The following is a 26,133-nucleotide window of genomic DNA, read 5'->3' as shown; positions in this document are numbered from 1 at the left end:
TTAAAATATTGTTGTAATTTTTGGCTCTGCGCATGCGCAACATCAGAATCGCGCTTATGTGCGCTTCGCCTAATTCACAAAGGCGCTAACCAACACTTTTTTCAAAACTGCACTTTTCACAGATTTTGGTAGGATGTATTGAAATACACCTTCAATAAAAATTTTAAAGTGTTATTACCAAAAACAAGGGAGTTACATGCCACTGACCTACCTGATTTTGATACTATTTTTTTAATTTTTTTGCTTCTCCTGTAAAATAAAAAGATTGTTGTTAGGGCCTTTGTGAACTAAGGTCCACACATATACATACATATATATGTATGTACAAACATATCAAATTTGGAGATAATAAATACATAAATAAATGATAAGATAAGATTTTTTTCACTCACCGCTGCGGCATTCTGTTGTTGTTGCTGCAATTGTTGTTGCTGTGCCTGTTGAGCTTGCTGCTGTTGCTGTTGTGCCGCTTGCTGTTGTTGCTGTTGGGCCTGTTGTTGCTGTTGCTGCTGCTGCTGTGCCTGTTGTTGCTGTTGCTGCTGCTGTGCCTGTTGTTGCTGCTGCTGCTGTTGCTGTGCCTGTTGTTGTTGCTGTTGCAACTGTGCAGCGGTGTTGGCATCTATCTGTCCAGAATTCGCAGCCGAATACCACCACTGTGAACCGGGTACCGCTGCCGCAGCAGCTGCTTGTGCCATATTAAGACGATAATCGTAGCCGGTCGAACCGGCCGCATTTGAGGTAGCGACCACCTGTGCCATGGTCGTGGCTGGATTTGGGAAGCTACTAGCCATTTTATAGGTAAATAACTGTTGGGTGCCTACACCAGAAGTGGTGTTGGCATTATTTTGATGTGCTTGCTGTTGATTTTGTTGCACGACCACTTGATGGGCCTGCTGTTGTTGCAATTGTTGTTGCTGTACTGCCTGCTGTTGTTGCTGCGCAGCCAACTGCTGCTGATAGTGTTGAAGAGTTTGCTGATCAATGGTTGGTTGTTGTTGTTGGTGTTGTTGTTGTGACGCTGCCGCCGCGATCGCGCCAGGCCACCAAAGGGCGGCCTCGGCTGCGGTCGCTTGGCGGTTGCCCCACGCGCTATGCTCTGACATTTTGGTGGGCGAATGGGTGGCGGCGCACCAACGTATACCGATAATTATAAAAATACACGATGAAAAGATTTTTAAATGTTTTAATTTATGTTTTCGCGTTGCGGAATTTTACGGAAGACTTTCAATGTAATTTTTTATTTGATTTTACCGGCTATATTGGAGAATATATGATCACTTTCAACGCAATATTATGCATTTTTTACGTATTTTTCGTAGTTACTCTCAACTTGAATTAACAAATTAAATTTTTACTAATTTTTATTTATAAGTATGAATTAATTTTTAAAATTTTTATTGCACGACTTTTAAGGCATATAGGTACGCGGTGCGGCGGAAAGATTACTTTATATACATACGTACATGTATGTAATACAATACTATTTGGCATTATACATAGCATATTAAATTACTTTGGACGTATGTACATACATTGGTATTGCCTTTACATTGGCTATGTTGGTGTTAATACACCACACTGATTTGCGGTGACTACGAGAACTTGACGCACAACACTAGCAGATAATGCTGATAAATTAGGTTTTGTTATCCTAAACCATGTAACAATTGAGATAACGCTAATTTCTCTTCGTACTGACGCATTTTTGTTATACGTATTTATGGAAAATGCGTTATGCACTAAAAGTTCGCTCCTTGGCGTTATGCTAAAATTTTTGTATGCCGACACTAATGTTGTGCACAGCATTTGCGTCAATTTATTAGATATTTTAATACACTTTCACAAAATTGCAATGAAAATACGACCACAAATCGGCTTATCGGCACTTATTATTTCTTAACTTGTTATTTTTAAAGTAATTTTATTTTTTTATTTTAAGATATTGATTTAAGCTGGGTTTCTATTGATTTGTCTTGCAAAATTTAATTTCACATTCAAGTATGTACCTATGTACATACATACATACTACGCTGAATTTGTTAATTATGTATAGCTGTTCGCAAAAAACTTGTAGAAGGGCACAATTAATTCGTTACAACTTTAAGCTTATTGCCAATATGCATGCACATATTCACATACATACATACATACATACGTATGGTGCAATATGAATGTCCTTTTATTTTACTACTTAAGTAGGTAATTACTTTCAATGTGTTATAGTAGCACTTTTTGTATTATTTTTAAAGACATTTTTTCAGAAATATTTTACACGCGGCGCGCTTAGAAATAAAATGTGTGGTGAACGAACCACGAACGAGCTAGTAAAGTGTGTGTGCAGTAGAAACAGGCAAGAAAAAATTCATCACTGATACGGGGAGGAGGAGGGGGGCCAATAGCAACAACAAGAAGAAGCTTCAGCAACGATCCGCCATTTAACAAGAAGCGAAGCGGCTGTTCGCATTCACGGTCGTGTGGTTGGTCGACGTCACTTCTCGCGCATTCATTGCGGCCGCCGTTGTGTTATTATTGCCTTTTGACTTGTCTTCGCGAATGGGGCTATAAAACAGTGGGGAAGTGTTGTTATTGTTGCTAACGCAGCCTTTAACGTGCATACATATGTATGTGTATTAATGTATGTATGTATTAACACACATATGTATGTACATTAACCAAAATGTAATGATGCTCTCGGGTTTTGCGCGCATTTTTATTGCCGCGTTTCCTCTACTGGGTTCGATAAGAGCGTGTCAAACGTGGTAATATATTTTCAACTTTCCACGCAATTATTCGCTGTCAAATTGAGAATGAGAAATTTTATTTCGATGTGTGAACACCCAGAAAGACTTTTCTGTCACATTTCGGAAATCAGTTTCAATAGTTGCTAGATGTGACTGCAAATGAGAGAGCGCAAATCGATTCCGGAAATAAAAAACCTCTTTCGAAAGACACTTTACATGCAAGGTGTGACTGCTCATGTAAGTGCTTTCTGGAATTTCTCAATTTGACAGACTTTTCGAAATATATTGCATTGCCACGTCTGACAGGCTCTCTATACTCATGCTAGCTCTTCCTTGCAGTTTTCTTTCCTACATCTCTTACATTTTCTTCATTCTTCCATTGGATAGGATGATAAAAATTTTAAGCATTTCTTGTTAAACAAACATTTAATGGTAACCCCATGGTAATTAAACATCAGTGACTGATAACAGACGTTTGCAACAAACGGTATGTACGAACATACAAACATAAATACATATGTATGTGCATATGGAAGCATCGATGCCAAATTTGTTTTGTTTTGCCAATTTGATTCGTTTGCAATTCATTCACAATGAATGACTAGACGCAAATACGTACATATGTATGTAGGAAGTATGTATGTAGTATATGAGTTTACATATGGTACATACTCACATTCTTCTTTTTTTGCGAAAAGAGAAAAAATATTTCAGTGAAAGTAGAATTTCAAAAAAAGGCTCTGCGCTTTCAAAAGCCGGCTTTTTGGGGGGTGTTGAGGCATACTAAAAAAAGGAAATAACAGTACCGAAACACTCATGCCTACTATGTACATATGTACACATGCATCTAGGAATATTTGTTGATAAAAGTTACACGACAACATTTCTATGCAGTCATTTAATCGGGAAAACACCCATTTGTAAAACAGAGTGTTTGTATGTATGTAAACATTTTCGCACAAAAAAAGGACTTCATCAAACACATTACATACTCCCTTTTTTCACAGGCTTTGATAACATCAGTCGAAAATTTATGAAAACAAAAGCAATTCACCCACTTAGTTTGACGTGCCGGCGCTTACTTTTGCCTTTTTATTTTCAGAATTCAATAATGAAACAATTTACGTTTTTTCCCTCAAAAGATACCTATGTACGTATGTACATATGTATTTGAACGAGGAGCATGAGCAAAAAGTCTACACCATTGAAGGCGACACTTCTACGATGAAATCCGAACGACCAACAGACTGAACGACAGACAGATACCATTAAACGACTCGGCGGCACACGTTATTTGCCACAAAATGCAAAAACTTATACAAACAGATGTACATTTCCAAGCAGACGAAAGAAAAATTGTAGACTATTGCCGATTTGACTTGCACAATTTTTTTTTATTTTTTTTTTGCTGTATCATCCCCCACCCCTGCTGACAAAATTACAAATTGTTTTCTTTTTTTGCGATATGTAAGTATGTATGTATGTATGTATTCACACAAAAAAAAAAAAGTTTATGAATTAATTCACAATTGCCACTGTAGCTGCTATGTTTACGGTTTCCCTTCTCGTCCTTGCTATATCAACTGCACGTTTTTATGCTTTGTAAGGTATTGTCTTTTGTTGGCAATGCGACGTCGCTGCTTGCTGCCCCCGCCAGGCAACTTGCGTTCCAAGAATTTCTTTTTTGCTATACGTTTATTCTCCACTACACTAGCTCTTGGTCACACTAATACGTTTGCCTCTGCCGCTTACTACAATTGAATGGCAAAGGCAAAGCAAGTAATCCGCTGCTGCTGCCTTTGCTCTACTGAGATAGCTCGTCGCCCTTTGCCAACGACACCAACAGCACCGGAAAGTACATACAATATATATATATATGTGTATGTAGATACAGGCATGTGTCGAATATTAAAACAACCAAGCGAAATCCTGATGATTTGAACTGTCAAAACTCACAATATTTAAATTAAAACTTTTTCATGTAAAGTCAGAATTATTTATAATATTGATATTTTAAAATTCTCATTCAATATAAAAACTTAAATGAGAAGGAATTTACTCAATAACCTTGGAAGCTCTTAAAAACAAAATAAAGCAATATAGCAGCACATATAGTTTATGAAAATATCTTCAATTATCCTCACTAATAAGTAAAAGCAAAAAGATACATAATTTTATACCAATTTGAAATTTACAGGTTAAAAAAATATACCTCGGGAGAAAAACTCTGTTAATTGAATCTGTTTAAAACAAACAAATTTAATTAAAGCTAGTATTGTTTATTGATTGATCAAAGAAGCTTTTAGTTTTAAGTAGTCACTATGACAAATGTGGGCTGGGTATTAGCAATCAATATTCAAAGAACGCTTTTTTGTGTGGTCTTAATATTTTACACATGACTGTACATACACACAACAAACACATACTTATGTACACGACGGTAATGCTAGCGTGACTCTACCCAGCGAAAATCAACGACGAGCAGGCGGCAGCATTGAATTCGTTCATTTTAGCACCGAGGCAACATCGGCGGCGCTTATCATATGTACACAGCAGTGTTGATTTTTGAAAAGAAAGGAACATACATAGATACCTTAGTAGGTACATAAATTGTACCTAAAACATTCATAATGACCTTATATGCACATATGTTAGTGTTTGGCCGAGCTTCTCCTCCGATTTATGGCGTGCGTCTTGAAGTTTTTACACAAAGAGGAGGGACCTACAGTTTTATGCCTACTCCAAACGGCGATTGTATTTTTATGAGTAGCTGTTTTTCATGGCAGAAATACACTCGGAGGTTTGCTATTAGAAAAAACTTGTTTTTTTTTTCTGTTGGGTTGAACCGGGTTTGAACCCAGACCCTGCGGAATGGTAGAGCGCACTGCTAACCACTACATCGTCCAATAATTGGGAGCTTTTCGGAATTACTAATTTTACATTTAAATTGTTAGTAGTGAACTGTCCACTTATGGCATAATTTTTCATTTTCTGCGCAAGAAGTTCGTGTCTTAAGTCTTTCGTTTATTTAGTTTGCACAATTACCTTTCAGACCTTTTTTGATTAATTATAATATTCAAAAATTTAAAACTAATTCAGAGCTATGAGAAAAATTTCGATCTTGCTTCCATTCTTCGGGAATAGTTCAGAGAAGATTTGTCCCGTTCCTGAGAATTTAAGTTGTAAAATTGTTCTTCGACAGAAAGTTCGCTACACTTTCGTTCCACTTTTGTTCTTTGCCAAAAAGTTACTTAGAATGTTGTTCCCATTTTGTTCTCTTAAAAATTTTCCCGAAATTTGTATATGCATTTTGGTCGCTTTGAGAACGTTTCCCAAGGTTTTGTTCTTATATAATTCCCGTTGAGAACGTTCTCGATAGTTTTTGAGCGATCTTGGGACGAAACTACTAGTTACATATGTACACATGTACAAATTTGCTACGAGTATGGTTTTATTTAATCAAAAATTTTCATTGTAACAAAGTTAATTGTAATACTGCATTTTTGCCTCCTGTCAGCAAATTAATTTTATTTTTACTGTGCAGATGACGACTTAGCAGCGAATGTACATGGTCGAAGACCTATTCTAATCTAAATCAATCGATATACCGTTTATTTTTAGTCCCAATTGGTGTTTCCACTTATTTGACGACAAATGCGAGTGAATTTGTCGTGGTAAATAAAATCGACTCTTAAAGTTAACTGCAGCTTTTTTGACATATATCCCATTGAAAGTTATGCCAAAAAGCTCATTTTAACTTTAGAGTTGACTTTATTTTGACTCAAACTATGGGTCAATATTTTTTACAAACGATAAAGCAGCCTACTACATTCTTTGATGTGCGCAAGTAGTTGAAATGTAACTATGTAGTTTATGCAGTCATTTTCTTCAATTACAATAAATAACACAATCCAAATGATTTTTTTTTATTCTACCTAATTTCAAGCAATTTTACATAATGTACCTTTTAACTGAAAGAGGACTTAAAAGGTACAAATGTATCTGCAAAATCAACACTGTTACACACGTGTATACACACATACAATCCTATTAATACAAACGAGTAGGGTACAGCGAGCAAAAGAACGAACGACGAACCAACGACCATCCGACCCTATCTTTGAGTAGGTACAATCATGTGTGTGAGTACATATGTGAATATATCTAATAATATCATATAATACATGGTATGCACACCCGTGCTGCCGCTTTGATACAATTTCATCAAAATGAACATATTTTCGCACAAAATTTCGGGGGTAATTTTTTGGCCGGTATAAATTTAAAAATCTTTGACATAAAACAAAAAAGAAGTAAAAAATATGATTCTATACTTGCATAATTTTGCCATATTATATGATGGCACATTTTATGAAAGCACCCTTTAATTTCAATTATGTTTATTTTAATTCAAATCTGCAAAGTTTATGCTTACTGCCTAGTAGTAGAGTACGTCCCAACAAAACTCGGCTAGAAGTTTACCACTCGGCTGGTTACTTGTTGTTGTAGGCAAAGGGGAAGGGTGAACAATTGCGACATGTGGCCGGAATAAGAGAAGATACTAACAGTGGGCAGAGTCAAGTAGATGCAACTTTTGACGAACTGCATAAGAACAGAAACGGACCTAGAGCCTAGTGACCAAACCACCTCCAGACGAAATACTCAACGGTAGTACCGGACGCATCAGTACTGGACGGTAGATTTAGTTCCGAGTTGAAGTTTCCACTTAAAAAAGCTAGTAGTCCAACTTTTTTAACTCTCAACTATGCAATTCGTGACAAATCATGTTTTTGTATTTTTGTTTTTTTTTTTTTGCTCTTCGTGTAAAATAATGGATAGTGGAAATATCACCTTTTGATTAAATACTCCTAATTTATTAAACCAAAAAAGTTTCTTCAGTTGAAAAGCACAACGTTAACTTTTATTTGCTGTTGTACAGCGATTAATCGCTAAACCGAGGCCTACCGTTCGATCGGACTCTAGTTTATGCACAATGCAAGGCGAAACGATTTGGGCCGGGTTAGCCCAGTCAATATGGCACAATTTTTAGATGTACCCTGAAATAATTCCCTAACGGATGAACGATGTGTGATATCGATGGTCAAACATTAACAATTCATAACTGACAATTTTTCTAAATTGCTATGCTAAAATAAATTTCGAAAAAAATTTTACCATCGCTATTTCGATTCTGATTGTTTTCTTATTAGGTTTAATCAAATGCGGGGATACAAGGCGTATGAGTAACAAAATTTCCTGCTCAAATTTCATTTAAAAAAAGTCAGATTTTTTACGAAAAAATCAAGTGTGGAGTTTACTTTGACGAAAATTTGCTGAATTTTACTTAATTTTCTCCAAAGTTTGAAATTTTGATTCGCATAGTTTTTGTTGTAGAATGAGCTAGATTTTTATAAATAAATTTCGAAAAAATTTGCTATATGTAAATATGTGGAATCCCCACACTATGAAAACATTTTGAATATCGTAAAAAAATTATGCAAAATTCTTCTGTGTGTAACTCTATGTATGTACATTAGGGTAGTCCAAACTAAGTAAAGTCAGAATTTTATTGCCCTCACTCTCTAGAATTGTTCTATATCGAGTTTTATATGATTTTAAAATGCTGGCAAACTTCAAAAAATTAATGATGGCCGGCGAATTGAGCGAGCGGTTTTACCCATGATAAAAACAAAGTAAGGTAAAACCGTTCTCTCAATTCGTCGGCCATGATTTTTTTTTTTTTAGTTACCAACATTTTGAAATCATATAAAATTGAGAGTAAAAAAAGAAATTGTTCAAAGTTGTTGTTTGAGATTGAAAATTTAAAAATTACCAGTGGTTTTTTAGAATTTTTTTTCGCCAAAGGTGTTGCGGGTTTCTTTCATATAAAAATAATTTTATTTTTGAGTATTCGTTATATAAGCAAATGCGACAAAAAAATATTCTAAAAAATCAACGGTAGTTTTTAGCCACTTGAAACTTGCACATTATTAGACTATATATAATGGGCTATAAAACTGTATTCAGAAAAATTCTAGCACGTCTGAGAATAAAGTTTGAAATTTGAATGAAAATTTTTTGCATGATTTTGTAGTCTTTTAAAAAGTTTTAAACTGGGGTTTATATGAGTTTTGTTGGAGAATGAACTGTACTTTAATTAAAAATTCTTAAAAATAAATAATTAAACATAAGTGGCAAACAATATCACTTTGAAAGGGGGTGCTATAGATATGTATGTCCAATACTGTATATTAGGATGTTGCTTTAATTTCTTAATTCTTAGAGCTCCTTGTTTGTAGTTCATAGGCATAAACTACTCGCTCTACTGCTGCCGGTGCTGCGTTTCGCTTTGATTGGGCACATCCGTTCCGAGGCTGAAAAATTACTGCCGAAAATCGGTTGGAACCAACAAACAACACTTTGTGAAGTTATCATGCACGTGGTCATGCCAAAATATGCAGCTAATCGCAGTAAATAATGATGAAAACAATTGCATGGATAAATAGATTTTCTATGTGCATTTCACACTGTAATTGGAGTATTTCACTTGCCTTCCGTTTTATATGTATTTAATTTTAGAATAAATAAAATCTTGTTATAAAATGATGCTCCAAATATGGTAGCTTCAATTTAAAAGAAAATGTCATAAGCACAGTTTACGTCAAATGGGAGCAATGGCGGGTAAGAAGAAGAGGTGAAACTACCTTTCAATATTTGTATCATGGTTAAACCTGCCAGAATCTACTTGAAAAAAAAAATAAAAAATAAAACAAAGATTAATCCAGCACTGAAAAAATACTTAAAAAGACAAAGAGTACACCACAACACCAGCAACAAAATATTTGCGTAACGGAAAAAGGGCATCGAATGGCCAACCAAAAATCGACCAACATAAAAACGAACACGAACCACGAACAATCGTTGCCTGGAGTGAGCGGCATGCCGTTTGGAATGTTGTCGCGTGTCAGGAGGGGAGTATGAGTGAATCTTTTTTTATGTGGAGGAAAATGCATAGAACCGTCAACAAAACAAAATTATTCAAAATCAACGCGATTTCGTAGTAACTTCATTTTTACACATTATTCTACTAAAATTTAATGGGCTTATAGCGCGTACTTTTAAAAAATCTGAATAAAAATTTACAACTTTTTTTTGATTAAAATTCGCTGAATTTTACTTAATTTTGTATAAAACTTGAAACTTTGGTTTATATGACTGTTTTAAGCGTGATCCATATTTTTATAAAAAAAATAACAGACAAATTTTAGCTTGTAAAATATTGTGAATATTTAAAAAAGAAATTGTGTATGCAGACTTTTGCTGTTAAGTGTACATACATATGTATGCATGTATGTACATAATATGCAAATTTCAATTTGAACATTTTTACGCCGCGTTTTTTGCTTCTTAAACACCTAATTTTCGAACCGCAGTTCGCAAATATGTATGAAACAGATAAGTCGCTACATTTAGCATTAGAACTCAAATTTTTTTTATACGAATATGTAATTAAAAACTCATGGATACCAGTGTTGCCGGCTAAACTGTTTCAACTAAAATTCCCATGTTTTATTTAAATAAATCACAAGTAGAAAGACTAGTTCTTGGAGATAAGTTGCAAATACAAGCTGGAAAAATTTTTGCCAGCAAGAATTTGTAATTAGGAATAACACATGATTGTGAATAATTTGGATAAACAAGTTCGTTAAATTTGAAAATTTACAAACTTTAGAGATTTTAAAATGAAAAATGTTAGCCAATACTTGTTTACTTAATTGATTCCAACGATTTGAAAGCTATTCGGCTGAAAAAACTGTATTCGTAATCGGAATTAAATTTAAAACAAAAATTTTATGAAGAAAATCCACGCTACGGCCTTCTTTAGAAAAAATATATTCGTCTAAAATAAAAATAATCGAAATCGGCCCAATTTTATATAACCCTGCCTGCTAGTAGCCATTTCTAACAGATTTTGGGTCGCTTAGTCAAAAATAGAAACATATACATATATTTGAATTAAAAAAAAAACAGGGCAAATAGCAAAATCGGCTAAGAACGGCTAATTTTTTTTTTGCAAAACGGCTAACAAATCGGCTGCCGGCTAAACTGAATTTTTTCACGGCTGTTAAATCTAGACGGAAAACTTCTAAAATGGCAAACACAGATGCATACCCGCGGTACACATGTCGATAGTGTATTTGCGTGGTATTTTTTAGTTGCGCGTTCTAGGGTTAAAATAAAATTTCATCTCAACAACCATACTCTCTTTCATTTTCTCTTTCCACTCACTACTCTCTCTGCATCAACTACCGTTTTTACACAATTTCATACATTTTTCCACAGCCAACTCTCTTTGCATCTCTTCACTGCTCAACCAATTTATAATGCATTCCTCTTTGTAGTGTTGTTAAATGCCACCTATCCAAATAAACCAATTCCAACAAAAGAAAATAAGTGCTACCACAGTGTTGATTTCCGTAGAACTTATTGTTTGCCTATTGCTTACAAAGTTTACCATCAGTCAATTGATGTCTCAGTGAGAGACGCGCAGAAATTTAATTTAATGCTTGAGTACATGTTGTTTTTATGATGTTAACATTAACAGCAACATTTAGCGAGCACCCAAGCAACCACAATAGATTCAAGGAGAGACGATTAGTGGGGAGCGGGTGCAAATTGCTATCTCCAAACAAACCAAATGGCGTCACTTTTGCCGGTGTCTGGCTGTCTGACTAAGTGCCTGCTGGTTGGGTTATCTCTTGGGTCTTAATGTATTGAAAAAAAATTTCCCGCCAATTTTTTTTTAACAAAATAAATGACAACAACATAGCAGCGACGTCGATTGCGTCGTTGCAAGACGACGCCAACGGCAATTGAAACGACTGAACTGATATGAGAAGTTGTCGCGGTGGCCGCTAGCATATGTCTCTGTACATGACATGTGTTTATAAACCATCCATACACCACGCGTTTATAGTAGGAGATGGGGAAAATTAAACGAAATAGTAGAAAAACAAATTCCTATTTGCGCGCGCTGTTGGCGATGATATTCATTCACACGACACTAATCAGTAATTCAGCATTCACGATTGATTGTTGTTGCTGGTGTAGTTAATAACCGTGCTGCACACATTGCTAAATATGAGGTTACCTTAGAAAATGGGGACGCTTTTATATTGAGGGAATTTTATGACTTTTTTTGGCTAGCAATTGTATTGACTTAAAGGAATATTTTAGAGTAAAATAAACTGTTGCGTGTAAAAGGTTGAATATGAAGTAATCAACGAAAGGAGCATAATGAAGTGTTTATGATGATACGTATGTATGTACATATGTAGGAAACGTTTTTAATTGACAAAGTACTAAACTTTCAATACATTCAAGATATTAATGGCATGTTCGCGATGCATTTGAATGGCTCGTGCAGACGACTCATCGCTAATCGCATGCAACAAGTAGCCAAAAATATCGCCCGCGAGTTATCGCTGGCGATGAACTGTCAAATAATTAGTTTAACAGCTTGTTTTTTGTTATTATTGAACCAAACAACTTGGAGTAAACTATTTTTGCGAATACACCTATTTTGCGTGATGTAAAATGTACTTGTAAGCACTTTTAGCATACGAAAACAAAGAATGCCCCTGTAAAAAAATTTATCTGCGATGGGCATTTCGCCTGCGATTAAACTATAACTAACAGATCGCCTGCGATGGCTGAACGTTAATGAAGATAAAGGTAACAGGCAAATAGGATCCCACATATGTATATGTATGTAGAATACCAGAAAAAACCAAGCTGGATCCTTAACGGGAACGACCTGAATCTAAGTAGTATATCTGGCGAAGGTCTCGTCACTCCAGCAGCATTCCCTAAAAAGTATTTGGGAAACTTTTAGGCTATAATAACAGCCCTTTGTAACATTTGTTTATAATTCATATTTTGTAATAGAGCAGACAATTAGCGATTGAGGGTGTTGACAATAGTAAGTCAGAAATCAGAGCAATAACAGCAAGCAGCTGGTATTTTGTTGTCGATAATGCACTGCAAAATGTCGAAATATGTAGATAAATAAATTTGACATTTCAGAGTAAATTGTAAACCCAAATGCTAATTTATAGGGTAAATGTACGAAAATATCCAATCAGCTGCTCTGCCCCAGCTGGCTGCTCAATATATCTTGGTGGATACCATTATTTCAGCTTACAATTCTCTAATGGACAATAATATAAAAATATATCTAACTCAAGATTCCATTTATCTCAAATTATGCTTCAAAAGTTTTCAAAACCCCTTATATCCTTCATTTATATTTGTTTTGAGTGAAATATTTTCTTTGCATAACATTACGCGAAATTTTCATAAAAAGCGCGCCAATTATATACCGGCGATTGCTATTATACTAAAAACCGGCAGATGTGAATGCGCGCGTAAATTCATACAATTATAACCTAAACCGAAAATGGCTCTCTGTTTTCATTTTTAATGCCAATGCAACCTAATGGCAACATTTAAAGATAGGCACAAGCGAAAGCCAGAACGGCAACACTATTTCTGGTGGTGAGCGGAATGCATATATTTTAATTGCCGCTTCAATTCATATAATCTCTTATCACTTTTCTCTCTTACTTCATGAGAACTTGTGAGAGCAGTATATAAGCGCAAAATAGCAGAGAGGAGAACATGCGAGAGCGCAAAAACTAGTTATTGTGAGAGTATCGAAATTAGCGCATTGAAATAAAATGGTGGCATAATGCTAATCGAATAGAATGAGATGGCAAATAACGAAGAGAGCACAAAGTATGGCGATTAACGAGACTTGAAAAAAGGCAAAAGTGAAACGAAACGAGTCGCAGTCACGTAGCCACACATGCACACAATCCAATGTAAACGTATGCACGAATGCGTCTGTGTACTACATAGCCATTTTAGCTTTTGCATTTTACTGTACTTTGTTATATGGATGGAAAAGTTTGAACAAACTACCTATACACGGCTACGAAAGGTGAGGTACGAGCGGAAGTTTGGTTAATAAATTTACTTATTGCAACATTGTTGTTGCTGCTTCATTTACTCAATTTGCAAAATTTCATATAATACCAAGCACATTAGAATGTACTGCCTGACTTGGGTGATATGAAGAGCAAAAAATTGACATGAGGAGGAAGGTGCATTGAACAAGTACCAGTTTAGCTGCAAATAGAAATTAATGTCATAGAAAGTGCATTTACACACACACACACACAGATATAAAAGTACAACGCATGCATTCAGTCGCGTCCGACGAAGCGCAACGCTTGAGCAGCAGATGTGCGGACAGGCAAATGATTAAGCAAAGCGTTACGCAATTTGAATAGGGTTACTACAATTTGCGCGTCTCTATAATGTTTCGCTAGCTGTTTCCAGTCCCATTCAAGATGACTCACTGCACACATACATGTGCATATGTTTGTAATTTAAAAAATTTTAATTACGCTTTGTATATTTATTTAAAAAAAAAAAACATATGGTAATTGCACGCATATGTACTAGCAAGAGAATTGGCTCAGGCGGAGGTTTACGCCGTTCATATGTGTGCGGAGCTAAGGATACATAGAGGGTACCGAAACGAGGGGATCATAATCTTAAGCAATCGCCAGGCAGTGCTCAAGGCTCTCTTTTGGTATGAAATTAGATCATCAATAGTTCTTGAGTGCATCGAGAAACTTAATTGGTACGCAAACAACAACCAGTTAGCATGGATATCTGGCGACAGGCGAATAGAGGGTAATGAGACGGCGGCCTCCAATTGGACCCGTGCCGTACCTGTAAGTAGGCCATAATACTCTTAGCCAAGAGCTCTCGAAGGAGAGGAACGCGATAAGAGACGTAGACGGACATGGCTCAGTAGGACTACGCCAGGAAAATCCTATACTGGAAGGGTACAGCAATAAGAGATTCCAAAATTAGATTAACCTCTCAAAGGAGAAACTTAGAATACTAACAGGTATCCTTACAGGACACTACAGACTAAGAGGACATCTTAATAGGCTACGAATGCAGTCAAATGATCTATGTAGGTTGTGCGAATCAAGAAGGAATACACCATTACATATTCTTATCGAGTGTGGTGTCATCTGCAGAAGACGTGAGAGAATACTAGGCTCGAAAACGCTAGTGCTTTTCTTGAGAAATGTAGAGATTCCCAATCTGCTATCATATATCTCAATGGATATCGCTGCTTTCGGGATCCGGTATTTCTGAATACCTGAAACACAGAAGTTGAATTTTTCTATTTCGCCTTATGGTGGATAAGGAACCTAGCTATCTGTTTGAAAAATTCGTAATTCCTGAATATCTAAAAGCTAGGAATTTTATAATCAACTCTAAAAATATTAGGTATTGTTTTTGGGTTTGTTGTTGTAGCGGTTACAAACCCGCTCAGATCGGTTAGCCCCACAATCGATGTCATCAAGCCCAACTAACGGGAGACACAAGAAACGTGCAGCTTCGATAGGGTCTGTCCATAAGGATAGAGGCGTTAGTTGAGTGGGGTTCTGTGGGCATGCGAAGAGATGTCTCGAGTCATGGGGGGCGGGGGTTTCTCCGAATGCCGGGCACTCGTTTGGCACATCTGCGTTTACTCTGCTCAGGTAGCCAGAGCGAAGATGGGCTATTGTGGTCCGACTCTCCCGAGGCAGACGAAGCTCTGTCTCGTCCCCGTCTGGTGGTTGTGTGCTCAAAACGGAATTCACAGGTGGAGAGTCTATATAACTCGATTACTAGTCCCCGGCAAATACACAGGCGCTGTATAGTTCAGAACCGGCCGGTCAATTGCCTTGTACCCTGTCAAAAACGTTTCTTTGTCTTTGCCCCGGATGCTATCGGCTAACGAATTGAGGACCTTTGTACTTTATTGACAATTGCGGTTGTATGAGCCGAGAAGGAAAGCAGACAGTCGAAGGTTACTCTGAAGATTTTCGGGTTATTCACCATCGGGACTGGTTCGTCATCGACGTGAATACCCAGCTGCAGTCTATAGAATAAAACTTAATGAAAATCGAAAGACGTTATATAAAAAATAGACGCGAAGAAGAGAGGTCTGGCAATACCAGTAAAGTTATGCGACGGCTGCATCAACCAAAAATACAAGTAGATTGTTCCAGTATTCTTCAGGCAAAAACCTGTGGAACTGTCAAACTATAATGTTACTCTCTCAAGTGAGAGTAAAATGAGAACAGATGAAGAAGTTTACGGGAACGCAAAAAGCACCTATTTCCTGCACAAGCGTCAGTTAATTTTTTAATTGTCATTGGTACAAATCTGATTTGGCTGAAAGATCAGAATAGTTGCGTACATATTCAAATATTTCGTTGTTTACTTCCATATTTGCTTGCATCGCGTTCTGTTTGTGTTTACAAATGCAACCCTGCCCATCATTTGACACTTTTCATGAACTTGCAGGAAGAAAAACTTCGGGCAAAATCTTGTAACTTCCGACCGGGAAGAGTTGCTCTCTTACTCACTCAAAAGTGTCCCCAGGGAGAGAAATTATTGCGTACAGGAACGACTTTTTGTAATTTCATACTATGTTCTAGTAAACTGGAACAAACTAAAGATGACACAAGAACGCAGCGTTGTATTTGTAACTGATTTTGAGAAAAAAGTTTGTGAAAGCGGGTTCTTCAGCTGAGCATTTGTTTACATTACAAGCACCACTATTTTACACTTTTCTTTAACTAAAGAAGATTAATTCAACACGACACCCCGTTTTAAAGCGTTTTAATGAATAATTTTACCCCAATTATTTTTTGTTTAAATTGCCTGACAATAATTTTGCTTAATTTGGTTTTTGTTGTTTTCTTTGCTTTGTTTACTTTTCGTCCGTTTTGCATTGTAGTATAAATTTTTTGCTACTGGTGAATTAGCACTAAACTGAAATAGCTTATGCCTGTTTGGATGTAGGTACAAATATAATTATCGATTTATTGATAACTCGGTTTTGCTTTCGAAAACAATCCTTTGCTCACATTTTGTACTTCAGCTTCCGATTGCTTACACGGAAGATGAAGTTAAAAGTTTATGTTTTTATTAAAAAAAAAATATGTAGATATGTATGTAGGTACATAGGTATACTCTGCAATATACATAACTTTAATTGGAGTTTGAAAAAAAACTTTACAACTCTGCACCTGCACGATTAAATATTTTTGTATCATCTATCCAGCTGATGTTTGGAAGTGTTCCATCTTGATTTGATTTTTACACACGATTACACACTTAAAACTCATTAAGCTTATTTTATTTTTAAATACATACTATGTACATATGTATTTACAATACATGTATTTATGTTTTCCTTGGTTACTTGTTGGTTTTGTTTCATTTTTTGTTTTAATTTTTTAACTAAGCGATACATTCTTTTGTTTTAAATAATCGTCGCGCACAACATTTTTGTAATGACCATATTATTTCCAATTAGCATAAATTATAATTTCACGTCGTATTAGTTATTAAAAACTTAGTTTTTTCTTGCGCACCTAAATGTCAGAGCACTGCTACGTGGGGAAGTTTTTTTTTTTATTTACAATGAATAGCAAACATACAGACGCATACATTCTTAATAAGATAAAAACAATAATAAAACTCAAAAGCAACTAAAAAATAAATAACTAAAATTGTAATAATAAGATAAAAACAATAATAAACACAAAAGCAGCTAAAAAAATAAATAACTAAAATTGTAACAGTGAGAATAAAAAATAAAAATGTGTCGATCAAATTGTTGTCGTTGAAAAACGCGGAAGTCTGGAACAAAAGCCACACCTTTCTCATCAGCTGATCGTTGAAAATCTATTTGTCGTGTTTAAATTGAGATCTCAAATGATGCATTGCATATTGCAAAAACAGGTCGCGTAAAATATATTTATGCTTCTTCAAGTTCATTTATTTGTGAAAAAAATAGATATCTAATCAGCGATTCACGATGCTATAGCGCCGCTTTAGCATTTTGCAGATGATACGGATGATACGTTACTTTCATTCACGCGGGGAATTGCGCGATTCAAGCCTGCCACTACCACCAGCTGCGAGAGTCAGCCAAACCGAAACCGAAAACCTGTCAATTCAATCAGCAAGCCTCCAGTTTCTAATAAGTGCAAAACTCAGCGTATAATGAAAAAAAAAACTCCCAGACCATAAAGTCAAATAATGCCAGCGAAAACCGCAAAAACCGTAAACACATTAAATACACATGCGACCATACATACATATGTATGTATAGGTGTAGATAAATTTGTATATTTGTATGTACTTATGGATGTATATTGTACACATATTTTTCGCATGCGAATTTAGCGATTTACACGACGATGTGCGTACATCGCGGTCGCTGCGCTGCCCCGAAAGGTAGACTTCGCGCCTTGGCTGATCGGTGTGTTGCAGCTGCAGTCATAAATGCAATCGAAATAGAAGACAGACGATATGACGACATATAAATTGTATGTATGTATGTATTCACTTTGCCGTCGCGACGATGCGTAAACATTATTTCCCCTTAACCCATTATTTTAAGTGCGTAATGGCAATGATTGCTAAATTTTTTTTGGTCTTTCTGTATTGTTCTCAATAAAATGCAAAACGCGGGGGTTAAGCAAGTACCTAAATGGGACAATGATTAATTTCTCTCTTACAACTTTTGTGACGCGGCATTAACCCTTAATTACTGGCGCATTTCCGTTGGTTGTGTCTTTAATTAGATGTTCTTGCTGAGCGTGCAGGGGAGCGTACTAGTATTTGTTGGCTTTCAGAAGGTGCCGGGTTCGAAAGTCGTCAGTCAGGCGCTCCCTTTTTTCGAACCATAAAAAAGCATCTGTGAAGTGCAGAAGGAAAGCGTATTGAACGAAAAATTCAATCGGAAAAATTGCAGAAAAACAGCGAAAAACGTATCTGCTTCCCAAAAATGTTCCGTAAACAGACAAAAATCCGCATTTCATCCACTTTTTTTCCCCCTTTTTGGGATCTTTTGCTGGCTGTATACCCTTTGGCGGCTTGTCCCTTAACCGCTGTCGTCAAGCCCAACTAACGAGAAGTCCAGGAACCGTGCCAGTCCGACTGGATACCACCAGAGGGAGAGGAGCGGTAGTTGGGTGGAGGGAGGAAGTACTTAGGCATGCTCGCAAGGAATCTAACAATTCTATGCTTTATAGGAAAACTTCCGAGCTCGAGCTAGCCTTTCGTTTAAAAAGAATAGAACAATTGAGAATAGGTATTAGCTTTCAAACTGTTATGTAAAGGCGTCTAGAAAATTATAAAGATAATACACTTCGAGCAACCGCCGTTAATGTTGTTTGGCGTGAATTTCGTATCATTTACTAAAACCTCCAACAAAAACACGTTTTTTCAAATTATGCCGTTTTTCGATTGTTTTGCCCCTTTCTCGCGAATTACAATGAAACATCACCGGGAGGAGTTAACCGCATGTCGTACGGCATTATACCATCTACCGTACCGCGCCTGTTTGTGCAGGCCTTTACTGACCGAAAAATCAAAGAATTTTTTAAATGATTTATATTAGAATTGTAGAAGTTAGATTTTCATTAGCGTTCAGCCATGGCATATTCATCGCAAGAAAACGCTTTTCATTGTCTTAAATTTTTTTTTAGAACCGGCCATTAGCACGTGCATTAGGGTACCGCTCCAAAAAAAGTTACGGGTTTTCCACCGGAATCATAAAATTTAGACATTATATTTTAAACCTTCTGCCAAAATAATTTTGAAAAGTATTAAGATTTACGTGAGCTGAGTCAATTCTAAAATAGCTTTAAATTGATTATTTTATAAATAAAATGAGATTTTAAAAATAACTGTTTCAAGGTTAAAAGCTCAGCTTTTCGCTTTTGGTTTCCATGTATTTACTATGGGCGGAACTAACCATACCGAGTTTGGTACAAATTGGTAGAACGGTTACCGAGATACATATATGTGATCATAAGTGGGCGGTGCCACGCCCATTTTCCAAAATTTTATCCTAAACGTATTTCTTGGTACAGAATTGCAGCAGCAGAATTGCGTGGTTATTGTCCGATTTTAAAAATTTTCGGCCATTTCGTATGTTATACCAAGGTTAACAACTGTGCTTTACTTTTTCTCGCACGGTGTAATACATTATATATCTTAATATTTTTCTGAAATAAGTTTTATAATCCCGATAGAAAAAAATACCTTTTTTTATGGAGTGATACACCCTAATGTAAAATTCATAAAAGTTCACTATTTGAAAGTTCATCGCATGCGATATCACTAGTGTTCGATCGAGCGTTCGGAAAAATCGTAAAGAACATTTTTACAAATTAATTTTTTTGTTTAGTGCCTCTGTAGCGTTTCTGTTTTTTATGGCAACATTCTTATTTCTTGTCGTTGTTTTAATTTTATTTCCTGCCCGAAGTTTTAATACCGAAACCGCTTTTGGTAAGTTCAATTTTCAAAATAATGGGAGCGTTTATTCGAAGGCAATCTCGCTTCTAACATCTTGTGTACTGCACTTAATAAAAGTATTGATTTTTTCAAGCTACGTACCTACATATGTAATTTTTACTGTAAAAAATTCGCGTTCGGTTTCAGACAAAAATTCACGAAAAAATCCGAGAGTTCGGTTCGGTTTCGGCAACAAATTCGAGTTGGGTCGGACACTAGATATCACGCAGGGCAGTATCGACTCCAAAGGCAAAGGCAAATTGGATAGGGAGCAGCATCAGGGTTACGATTTTTGAATTTTTTCATTCGAAGTGGTCCATGCAGGGCGAATTAGTACAAAGTGGAGTGAGTACGTGTTAAAATAATTTGACAGCTGTGGTCCGTAGCCCGTCGTTTCCAATGTGTTTCAAGCTTCACGCAAATGCAGCTGTAGCATCGAGCGCTATTCATAATCGATTAATCTCCAGGGTCGTATCAGCCGAGGGTTCTTAACTCTAAGGGCGGTGGGGGGGTAAAGGACCGTTTAGCCTGAGTTTATACATACATACCTTCCGACTGTATTCTACATTTTGCATACGAATGTATGTAGATGTTTGATCCAGTATATTCCAGGTCCTCTGTTTCTACTCAAACAGCTGACTGTCAAATTCGCCAAAAACGAAATATTGCATATAGACATGTACATACATATGTACATACACCTGCGTTCAACGAATTAGAAACGAAATTCAAAATGATGTTTGCAAATTATGTTTTTTTCTTATTTTTAATAATTTTCAATTTAAAATATTTATCAATCTGTAACAGAAACACAATAATAAAAGTTTCAAAGCTTGCAAAAATTGCAAAAAAAAATATCAAACTTCAAAAAATTGTCATCAAAATCTCCAAATTTTTAATCAGAATATTTAGAAAATTTTCGGGTATGCAGTTCTGTAGCCCATTCAATTGTAGTCTAGAAAAAGCATGTCTCCAGTTGTTAAACATTTCCGTTGACTTTTTAGATTTTTTTTTTTTGGGGTGTTGCGGATTTTTTTCATATAAAAAAATTTTGATCATGTGTTATATGGAAGAAAATGCGCAACCCCCCTCACAAAAAAAAATTTAAAGATTGAATTATATTTTAAATGAAAATAAAAAATAAAAAATAAACATAATTTGCAAACAATATCATTCCAATTTCGTTTCTAAAGAGTTGAACGCAGGTGTACATGATCTACTTCCTCATTCAACACATAAATTTGTTTCAATAGCGATACGCGAAAATTTGGGGAAACTTCTAAAGGGCGAGATACGGAATGCAATGCTTGCCGGCATCAAGGAAAATTCGTCTAAACCTCTCGGGTACGAAAAGTACACCGTTTTCGAACCGTATGTCAATATACATACATATGTATGTACATTTGGAAATGTTCACTCGCGCGCTTTCGATTTCTCTGATTTGCATTCTCGATTCCGATTGATGTAGCCCTCCCTGCACGTTCACTGATGACTGTCAACTGCCGCTAATGATATAAGTAGTTGCGTTTAGCGTCAAGCTAATGCGATAATGATAAGTGGGGGCCGCCAGTAGGTGAGATATAAAGTGACAAAAATTTACCATACAAATGTACATATGAAGGCAGGCATATATGGAGCTTTCATTAGATAAAAGAAAATTTTGAAAGACGCAACGCAACGCGATGTGCAACGCAACAAAGCCAACAACTTCGTCGACAACGACAACAAAATCATCGCACCAAATCAAATAAAAATCAAAACAAAAAGAACAAAAAAGACCCACACACTAAAAACTCGCACAAAATAAATAAAAACTTACCTGAATCTGATGAAAATGCTCCATACTGCAACTATTTGTTGTGTCGCTGCTGCTTCTGCTACTTTACTGTTGTTGTTGTTGTTGTCGTCGCTGCTTCCTATCTTGCTGCTATAAGGCTCTGGGGCTCTATACACAAATGCTATGCTATGGTATACTTTGCTTAGGCGTTCACGTTGCGTTGTCCAACAATGCGCCGCCGTTCGCCACTCCACGTATTATAAAATTATACAATACCAACAATGTACTCCAATGCTCTATTGCCGCTTGCTAGCATAGCACGAAGAATAAAAAAGTCTCTCCTCACTCCTTCGTACACTCGCTCTCACTCACTGCTTTCGCTGTGCGTCTGCTTGGTACACAATAATGGCCAGCAATTACTAAATAAGGGGGGCTGTGGGAGGTTTTCGCGCGCGACGACCCCCTTCTGCTTCTCTGCCGTCTTCTTTAATCACTTCACCAAAAACAAAAATCACAGGCACTGTTCACTTGCTTTGCTTTGCACACCCGTTCGTCCCACAGTACAAAACCGATATATCAAAGTTACAAATGCTGCTTCACTCTACTTCCCCTCTTCAATATAACTTGGTACACTCTTTGCTTCTCTTCGTACTCCGCTACAAATGCCTTGTACAAAGCTAGTTGGTACGACTGACGGATTGCGACGAAAGACCCAATTGGTATTGCGTTTTTTTTTATATCTGCCTAAAGTTTTCGCTACACGCTTGGTACGTTTCGCCTATACTTTGTCGCTGGTAATGTCGAGCTCTATGCACTAGCACTGCTCGTTACTATGGCTCTATGCTGTGGGTACAGCTTTGCCCCTGATCTATAGCGTGTATTGTGTATGGTCGTCTCGTATAACCAGCCGTTACTTCTCTATAGCTGCTGCCGATTATGCACTCGCCAACGCTATCGTTGCTGTAGTCGTATTCCGCTGCGTCGTCGTATTTCCCACACGAATATCGTCACCCTCGTAGCCCCTTGGTTAGAAGTCCCTGTATATTGTATATTTTTATATTGTATAGCCGACGCCTATAGCTGACTGCCGTGGCGTTGCTGCTTCTGTCGCTTTCCTATGCTATGCAGGCAATCGCCTATATTTTTACTTTGCGCTGAATAGCTTGTTGTGAATTGTATAATCTCCAACAAATGCGCTGCCGCTTGCTTTGCTTTTACTGTGCCGTAGTCTCGTATACTGTGTATGGGCTGAGCTGATATTCCAACCGTTTACCGTGTACTTGCTTGCTTGCTATAGCTCTATAGTGGCTTCAATGCCCGTCGTTTCAGCTATATTGGAAATATAACACAATACACACAGAGCGTCGTACACCAACAACGAACGAACGAACGTATGAATGCTATGGCAATTGCCTTTGTACAGGCTATTGAATTCAATTCGGAATAGTGGCTATGCCCGGCCCGATGCCCGTTCGTCGTTGCTTCTACTCTTCTATCCACATTGTTTACAAGAACAAACAAATGCTCGCACTCTCTTCGGCGCTCTTGCGTTAATTTCATACTCTTTCCGTAGGTCATGCTCTCACTATTGCAAGTAAATGGCCATTCATATATATATTGTGAAGAGAAGTGTGTGTGTGTTATATGCAGTATTTACTTATATGTTTTCTACTGTGTTGTTGTTGCATAAGGAAACTGTTGGTTTCTGTATGTGGGCCATTCCATATAAACTTCCCAAAATTTCATTTTTCTTTACTCGTAATCTTTTTTTTCTTTTGGAGTTTCATTTTAATTAAAAAGGTCACATTAGCTTTATTTACTTACAGAAATAAAATAATATTTAAAAGAACAAAATAAGATATAAAAGAAATTTTCTGGCAGTGGGATTCGAGCCCTCGACTTCCCGGCTTGCTAAATCCGCAATCTTTCAGCGGATATTTCTTTATATTTCCGAGTAAATTATTTGTTCTATCTCGTCGTAACAAAAGGCTGTTTCTAGGATGTCTATGATTTCTATTCAAAACTTAAAACTTTATTTTAACAAGAATGAGTTTTAACTTACGACTATAACTATGAGCCAATGACTTTCATTTTGAGAGGAGCTTAAAACTGATAGTGGATATCAGATAGAAACATTACAAGGTAAATTCATTCTCTCAATTCGTCGGCCATGATTTTTTTCTGACGTTTGCAAGCATTTTATAATCATATAAAATAAAAATAAAATGAAACTGTTCACAATTGTTCGTTGTACTTAACTAGGTATAAGAAGACGATGATAATTGTATAGGCTCTGGGACCCCAGAGTCTGGCCCGAATGGCAGCATTCGATAGCGAGTGCGCTTCGCCCATTTAACTTGTATTGTGGACAAAACAGCTGCCATTTTGTTTGATTCAACTCGAAACGAGTAATCACTCGACCACAAAATGACGCGATTCGGGCTCTGAATAATAAATGTTGTCTCTCAAATGCATCGACGTTAGAATAGAATGGCCCATATATATATGGTCAAATGTTTAACGAAATTTTCTTGCTTTTGTTGGCGATGTGTCGCAAACGAGGTAAAGAGCGCGCCAAAATTCGTGCTTTTTCCTTTTGTACCAAGCCATCGCCATAATGTAGAAAACTCCCGCGCGCCCGTAGTAACATTCACAAACTGTGGCTATATGTTTTTCTATATGCTTAAATCGTCCCTTTGCATTCGCACACGTGTGTATGTATATGCTTTCTTGCTTGCACTATCTGCTAAACTGCTGAGTTCAATAAAAAGATAGGCGTACTATAAGGGGGCTCTTATAGTTAATTCGCGGAAGAAAATGTGATCAACTGATCTATGTCTTTTATTTATGTCTTATCTTATATCTATATATATGTATCTTTTGTGTGATCAACCGCCCCTCTCGAAATACATTAAAACCGCGCTTGACATGACAAAGTACCGAAATATGGTCTCCTGAGGCCATACATACATGTACATATATCGATGCATCGATTTTATAAATACGTGCTAATTAAAAATTGTATTTCGTTCTTTTTATTTTTTAATTTTTATTTATTTATTTATTTTTTTCCTCTTTTGGTTTTATGTAGATTTGTAAGTTTCGCCGAATGCTATTTGTCTGGCTTTGATTGACATGATGTACTACGTCCTTTTTATTCTCAACTCTTATTCTTATCTTAATTTTAAATTACCGTTGTACTAAAAAAGATCTTTGGGATCTTATTGTACTAATTTTCTGTATAATAATAAACGTAAAGGCCCGTTTACATACAACTTTGGCGTTGCGTTGGCGTTGGCGTCGCTTCGACAGCTGACTATGAATACATGTATTTATATGAAAGTCTCCATATAACCAAAGTTGGGCAACGCCAACGCCAACACAACGCAGAAAGATGGCCAACTCTCAACTTTTCGCGCGCGTCGTTCGTCAGCTGTTCTAAATAATCAAAATTATGTGATTTAATTTTAATTTTTAATCAAATGCGGGCAAGAAATATAGTTTTTAATGCAATTATTGATGTAAAAATTTTGATTTATCAGCCGCTAGTATGTTAATTTAGTGACCAAAGTATTCTGTGCTAAGCGTTCATTGTAGCAAGCACGGGCGTTACGCGCGCCGCTGTCAAAGCGACGCCAGCGCCAACGCAACGCCAAAGTTGTATGTGGACGGGCCTTAAGTGTGACGTACTGGATGCGTGGCGTTTGATCTTTAACAGTTAGTTTTGAAGTTGTTATAGAAAAATTTTGATATGAATTAAAATAAATAGAAGTAAATAGATCTCCAACACTTTGGTTTATTTTAAAAGGTGCTTTTCCATCCATAGGTCGATATATGTAAACAGAAAAGAACCAGCCTTCTGAGTAAAGCATATATGGTCTTAGGTCTCTCAGATCGGCAGTGAGCTAAATCAGGCCAGGAATCGTCCCCAAATTTTTCAAGCAGTAATTCCTATTAAAATTTTATTTACATCCAGTTTTCCCCTCCTATCATAAATTACGTAGAGTTTTGGTGGAACAGCTCTGCGGCCTTTTAATAAAACAAGTTACGTGACTTTAGAAGGTTTGACTTAGGACTAAAAAATAGAAAGTCTAACTTTAAAAATTTTATGTTTTTATTAAGCTTCTATTAAAAGGCATCTTCAACTGCACCTATAGCTAGTAG

At 36.5% G+C, this 26,133-nt stretch overlaps 1 protein-coding gene across 1 annotated transcript; it reads right to left on the bottom strand.

Moving 5' to 3' along the window:
• Positions 1 to 287: 287 nt before the first annotated feature.
• On the bottom strand, positions 288 to 23,399 carry LOC118734484 (high mobility group protein DSP1-like). Its single transcript, XM_036464202.1, has 2 exons — positions 22,012 to 23,399; positions 288 to 974 (listed from the first exon to the last, which is right to left on the bottom strand). The coding sequence occupies exons 1-2, from the start codon at positions 22,033 to 22,035 to the stop codon at positions 288 to 290; spliced, it is 711 nt and encodes a 236-aa protein (XP_036320095.1). The 5' UTR covers positions 22,036 to 23,399.
• Between the last annotated feature and the right edge of the window lie 2,734 nt (positions 23,400 to 26,133).

Source organism: Rhagoletis pomonella, unplaced genomic scaffold, assembly GCF_013731165.1.
Source record: "Rhagoletis pomonella isolate Grant_MI unplaced genomic scaffold, Rhpom_1.0 Rhpom_scaffold_00002, whole genome shotgun sequence".
NCBI lineage: Eukaryota > Metazoa > Arthropoda > Insecta > Diptera > Tephritidae > Rhagoletis > Rhagoletis pomonella.
This window is presented reverse-complemented; position numbering and strand designations above follow the sequence as displayed.

Bases quoted from the DNA above. Each gene is read 5' to 3' on its own strand.
- LOC118734484 (XM_036464202.1), bottom strand. From the start codon at position 22,035: ATGGAGCATTTTCATCAGATTCAG. The intron at 975-22,011 runs GTAAGTTTTTAT...ACCATTGATCAG, and splicing joins AGCATTTTCATCAGATTCAG to CAAACTCTTCAACACTATCA.